This window comes from Myiozetetes cayanensis, unplaced genomic scaffold (genome assembly GCF_022539395.1).
Source record: "Myiozetetes cayanensis isolate MyiCay16 unplaced genomic scaffold, myiCay2020 scf16, whole genome shotgun sequence".
Lineage (NCBI taxonomy): Eukaryota > Metazoa > Chordata > Aves > Passeriformes > Tyrannidae > Myiozetetes > Myiozetetes cayanensis.
The window spans coordinates 7071319-7077318 of record NW_026087270.1 but is presented as its reverse complement, the minus strand read 5'-3'; the positions used below and the strand labels follow the sequence as shown (position 1 = coordinate 7077318).

The 6000-nt window shown below is 37.4% G+C and overlaps 1 protein-coding gene across 2 annotated transcripts in view; it reads right to left on the bottom strand.

Moving 5' to 3' along the window:
• Positions 1-1692: 1692 nt before the first annotated feature.
• TOX3 (TOX high mobility group box family member 3) overlaps positions 1693-6000 on the bottom strand; it is a 72300-nt gene continuing 67992 nt past the window's right edge. For both annotated transcript variants that reach the window (XM_050311538.1, XM_050311539.1), the window contains exons 6-7: positions 4925-5005; positions 1693-3541 (exon numbers count right to left, since the gene is read on the bottom strand). In XM_050311538.1, the coding sequence (XP_050167495.1) occupies positions 2801-3541; positions 4925-5005 (822 nt within the window). In that variant the 3' untranslated portion in view covers positions 1693-2800. The remainder of the gene's footprint in view (positions 3542-4924; positions 5006-6000) is intronic.

Genomic DNA, 6000 nt, shown 5'->3' with positions numbered 1-6000 from the left:
TATTGTGGGTAATGTAAAATATAATTTTGTAGCAAGCAGGGGGATGCTCCAGTTTTTCAAGATTCGAATTTTGATATTTAAAATGTACAGACCTACTTGATGATTAATATTTTTTTTTTTTTTTTAGCTGCAGTAATTAAAACTATTTTTCCTGGAATTGAACATCAGTAGTTCAGCAGCTCTTAATCAAATGTGATAAAACCCAGGATTTATGAAACCATTTAATGAGTGTAATAACACCTGCTTCTCGCTGCAAATAGTTGAAAACAGACTTCAGTTGTAATTAACTCTTATCACTAGTGACATTTTTCCAACGATACTTCATAGGTCTTCAAAACGACAATTATAGAACTAATACACAATTACTGTCACATGCAGTTTAGCAATTATTTCTGAAGACATTTGTCTAAAGGTTTCAGAAACGACTATAAAATGGTTCCCTTTGTTATGTAACATTGGTTAAAACTGACACACACAAAATATCTCCCAACCAGCCTCTGTTGTGCCATTTCCAATGCAGACAGGCTTCCTTGCTCTTGGAATAAACACCCTCCATCCCAGACATTATTAGATATCATGCTAAGGCTATTAGGAGCATGGGTAGCTGTCAACTAACACCTATTATGAAAAGCTTCAATTTATACATGATTTTTTTCTGCTCCAAGAAATCTATAAATTTATAATTAGAATCTCTTGCTGTTCAATATTTGTACATAATAAACAGAGTACCTGAGGATGATGAAATACTGAAAGCTGAATTCTTTATGAATAAACTCTCATGATTACAGTACCTCTTCCCTCAAGTCTGGCTGCAACTTTTTGGGGATCTGTATTCCATAATTTTTGGGTTGTGGTCTGAGCATGGTAGCCATACCTCAAACAGGATTAGGATTCTGCTCAGGTTTGACACTTGCTGTTTTTAATTTTCATTTTATCATAAGCAGTTTAAGATTGTTGCCAATGGTAATTTGCAATTTTTATCAAGACCTCTTCATTATAGCTTCTGACAGGACAGATGCTGTAATTAATCATGCCAGACAACTGGGGATAGTGGTCAGACTGCACTCACAGCACAGATACTGCAGGCGAAGAAGGGAAAGAAGAAAACAAAGAAACTCTTTTCCATCCAGAGCAAAAATATATGAACAGCACTAATAACACACTAGATGTGAATGTCTCCAAACCCTTCATACAAAACACCTGCCCTCTCCATCCCTGCCTCCATCATGTTCTACTTCTATGAGAAAATAAAAGTCAGAGAGTTCAGGACCAGCCCGAGTCAAGAGCTGGAGGTTTACAGAGGGAAGCCCACAGCAGTAGCTGCGTTCACATCTGAAACTCTCAGAGAAAACCACAATCTGTGCACCTCTGAACACTACTGCTGAGAGACAGGTCCACTCCCCTGCTCCTGCAGATCAACGTACGCAAGGCACCATGACTGCTTTGTGACTCCACCACCTGCTTCCTCCTTCTGAAGTTGCAGATACCCCAGAGAAGGTGCCTGGGACTCTTCATCGGTGCATCCTGGTGGATACAAGAGCCGATTGCTCGCTCTGCTCCGGTCGGTACCTGTTTACTCAGTATGTCTGATAAAAACCCAAAGCAGTTAAAAACATGTCCAAGAAAATGTTTGCAGAAGGAAATATTTCTGGTTTTTCCATCAAAGACTTACGGCTCATCAGTTTTACTGAAATGTGTTTATTCTATAGCAAGATAAAAGCATTTATTTTAGATAAGCAAAATACAAACAACTTAATTGCTGCTATCATAACTCATAAAAAAGTATAAAACAGCATAAAAACACAATAAGCAATGTAGCAATTAATAAATCATGTTACCAGTGTTTACATTAAAGCCTCATTTATGAAAACTTTACAACACATGATATGAAAACTTACAACTTTTAAAGAAAATATTTACATTGATTATTCGGTTGTGGAGTTTCTTTTAAATATTCTACTGGTTTTACAGCGTATTAATAACTCTTGCATTTCTTGTCTTAGTTTTCTGTAATAACAGTTTTATTTAAGTGCATTTCCCTTTTAAAAATACAGTGTATTAAATCTGAAACTCATCACTTCGACACAGAATATAATATTCACATTTGTTCTGTAATTCAATTAACATAAGAGGGTAAATGTCAATATATATTTTCTTACAAACTATGGCAGGTTTATTTGGAGAAATGAAGTGAAAGGTTGGGTCAAACATTTAAGTCCACTTACTTGCATCTGTTTTCTGAAGACATTTAGGAGAGAAAAAAAATTAAGAGCTTTGGCAAAAATCTGTGATTTACTCTATTTTTTCATGACAAAAAATGCCATCAACTAACTCATGTCATACAAGTACGATTGTATGAAATCCAATCATCATTTTACAGGTAGTTACAACTGTGCTTTAAGGGCTTCATGAGTTCATACTGCCTTGAAGTGCATTATTCACTTTTAGAGAAACAAGGGTTCTAGCATATAACTCTGAAAGGCCATTTTGCAGTCATAAGGTCCAGGTATTTATTAGGCCAGTTGATTCACATATTGTAGGTAAAGCTTAAATAAATTAAAAAGGCATCACATGAAAAACAGCTTTTCTTTTTTAAACAAAATGATTTATAGTCAGCTAAAAGATGATACACAGCTACATTGTAGTTCTTTATTGCCTATCTAATAGACACTTTAGAGGATCATTTGATCTGTTATGCATCCCTGCATAACTACCATCAACAATTTACAGTTTTCAGCCAAACATGGTTTACCCCTACCCCCTCCATCAACACAAAGCCATGTTGCAAGACCATTTATCTTCAGAAAATACTGACCTGCGATAATACTTGAGTCTGTGTCTGAGATTGTATTTGCGACTGGTGCTGCTGAGGTGCTGGCTGAGGGCTCCCAATGGCCGGGATGGGAGACGTGATCTGCGAGGCTCCGGGAGAATGCTGCTGAGGAGAAGGCTGCGACTGGTGTTGCATATGCTGCATTTGCTGCTGCTGCATTTGCTGAAGCTGTATGTGCTGCAGCTGCTGTTGCATTTGCTGTTGATTAATCTGCTGCTGAAGATGCTGCTGCTGCTGCTGCAAATGTTGCTGCATGTGGTGCTGAAAATGCTGCTGCTGCATTTGCTGTTGTATTTGCTGATGCATTTGATGCTGATGTAGTTGCTGCTGCTGCATGTGCTGCATCTGTTGCTGCTGGAGCTGCTGTAAATGTTGCTGCTGGCTTTGCATCGAGGGACTGACTTGAGACGAAGACGGCGTTGCCACCATATTTGTTCCCATAGAGCTCATCAGTGGAGCTGCAATGTTTGTTGGCATGTTTGGTGCAACCGTAACAGAAGCTACAATCTGGTTCATCGGCAGTCTCATGGTCAAGGGTTTTGGAGCAATCGCTCTGGGAAGGGGCTGTTGAAGAGTTTGAGGAGATACCGATACCGTTGCGTGTTGAGAAAGAGAAGTATTCAGAATAAGAGAGGAAGACAAATTTGTGGATGCCAGTGTTTGCTGAACAGAACGAATCGTCTGGGCCTCAGCAGATTCTGCAGCAGCCTGTGTTTGGAAAAGAAAATAATTGTCTTTTCAACAGAAAAAACCCACATTGTTACTGTTTACATGGAAATAAAAGTAACAGCTTCTCTGGGAAACTTCATCATGTTTTGTTTTCTATCAGAAAAGATCAATATACAGTCTGAAAACGATCATTGATCCACCGATCCATTACCTCACCTCTTTATCGGTCTCCCTATATGGTACCTCCAGTTCTTACTTGGACAAAAAAACTAACTTGTGCCCTTTCAACACCAGAAACTCACAGATGCTTCATACATTTTGTTGGTGAGAGAGTTGGAAATGGCACAAATTAGGGCTGGGAAAATAAAATCCCTCAAAGATATTTAGAATTCCTATTGCCAGTGTACTAAGCATTGTGATACCAAATGCTTTTAGAATATTATCTAAGCCCCAGAGGGAACAGAAAAACACAGTTTCTTAACACAAGGAGAAGAAGTCTTTCAGCTTTCAAAAACATACATGTATAATTTCTGCTGTTGTACTTTTAATCATTAGTTAAAATACACAGCAACTTTCTGTATGATTTACTAATGCTCTGCAGTTGTACATTCAAATACATATTCTTAGGACATCATCATCTTAGACATCATCATCCTCTGTTGCTTTCTTGTGTTCGAATATATTTTTGTAATTGATCTTCATGAAATATTATTAGAGAAATAACCACCTTGGTAATGCTTTACCTGTACTTTAGATGTCTATAAGCATATTTCCATTTATGATATTCAGATACAACAGATCTACAACCCACACAGAGCTGCCAGCTAGAAAGGTAAATTCTCAAATAAGACAGCGGAGCTTTGTTTTCTTCTCAAGTTTTATTTTAACTCAGGATCCACTAAAATACTCCATGTGGCTCAATGCCAGTCTGTTTGTAAGTACCCTCCAAATTCAGAGCCACCACGCATTTTTTACCCCTCACCTGCAAGAAATGCTTAAGCTTTGTCACACAACAATTGATCTCCAGCTCCACACAAAGCAAGCCTGTCTTTTGAGAAGCAGCACTTGAGGAAAAACAAACCTCTGCAAATAGCTTGCAAACGTTAATGTAAAAAGGTCAGTATATTTTTCATGACTGAATTTTACTTTCGTAGTGAAGTGCATTTACTTTGCCTCCATAGCTCAAGGAAGATGTACATTTACAAAAGTATTTTTTGGTAATTGTTAATATGCAAGCAGAGAGGTGAAATTATTTTTGCAGAGACTAAGCAGGGTTCAAGCAGCAGCAGCACATCTTGTAGAGCTGTATTACAGGAACCCTAGGATGCTACTTTCATTTTGCATATCATCTCCCCCCCCAGATATTTAAACAGCATTGCCAAAAGCTCACTTGTATTACATTGAAGGCATTATTAGGCTTACCTTAGAAACAAGGCTTGCTCTATAGGCAGCAAGTGCCTTTAGGTATTCTTTTTTGGCAGCTTCAGTTTTTCTTTTATATACCTATTAAAAACAGACCACAATTTTATCAACTTCATCTAATAAAATGTTTTTGTCAGAATGCTCTCAAAATCACTTGCAAAGAAACAAAAAACACAGACCAAAACCCCTGAAAACATTTTACTTTAGATGCTCTTTTTCTTCCTTGAAAATTCTAAATATTCTTGCAGGTAGAAAAAAGATTTCAGCTCTACTTGCTGGACTTGCACTACAATTTATGTCAATTATCACGAATAACAAAAAGCTGATGTTTGATATCAGTCTGAGCAGTCAACTGTTTGACAAGACTAGCTATGCACACTTTACCTCCCTAGAAAATGGTATTTTAATGACACTTAAGTAAACGGGATATTAGAACACTGAGTATTTCAGATGCCAAAATGCATCAGCAGTAGTATACAATGTCTATGCATTTTTTTTTCCCAAACAAATATCTGACCTACATATAAAAAAATCTGTATAGCTTTAGAAAAGGGGGTTTAAAGAGCTTGGACTTGCCCCATGCCCAGCATGAGAGAATCATACTGAGTTAAACAAGAACAGTTAGGCAAAAATGAATAAATCTGTATTTTGAATCATTCCACCTTTAAATGATGTTCCTTATCATCTGCTAGATCATACCAAAAGTTTCCAAATGTATTTCAGAAACAAGTACCATTCATCTCTTGCCAAAAGGTATCCTATATGGGAAGCTACTCTTCCACTGAAGCTTTTATTAACTGTTACTGGGAGCTGAATGGAATATCAACAGGCCAACAAAGGATATCTTTTTTAACCTCCTTTAATCTGTGTGCAGAAGTTACACCTGTATAAGAAGAAGAATAACCCTCAAGGAAGTACAGAACTCATCACTCTGTACCAAGTTTGAGTTGGAGATAGCATTTCACACACAACACTGTAATGAGACACAGAGGATTGGCTTCAAAGGTTGGAAATCAACACGCTTTGTAACAAATTTGTAAGGCAGATCAAAGGAAAATGGTAAATATGCTGTACCT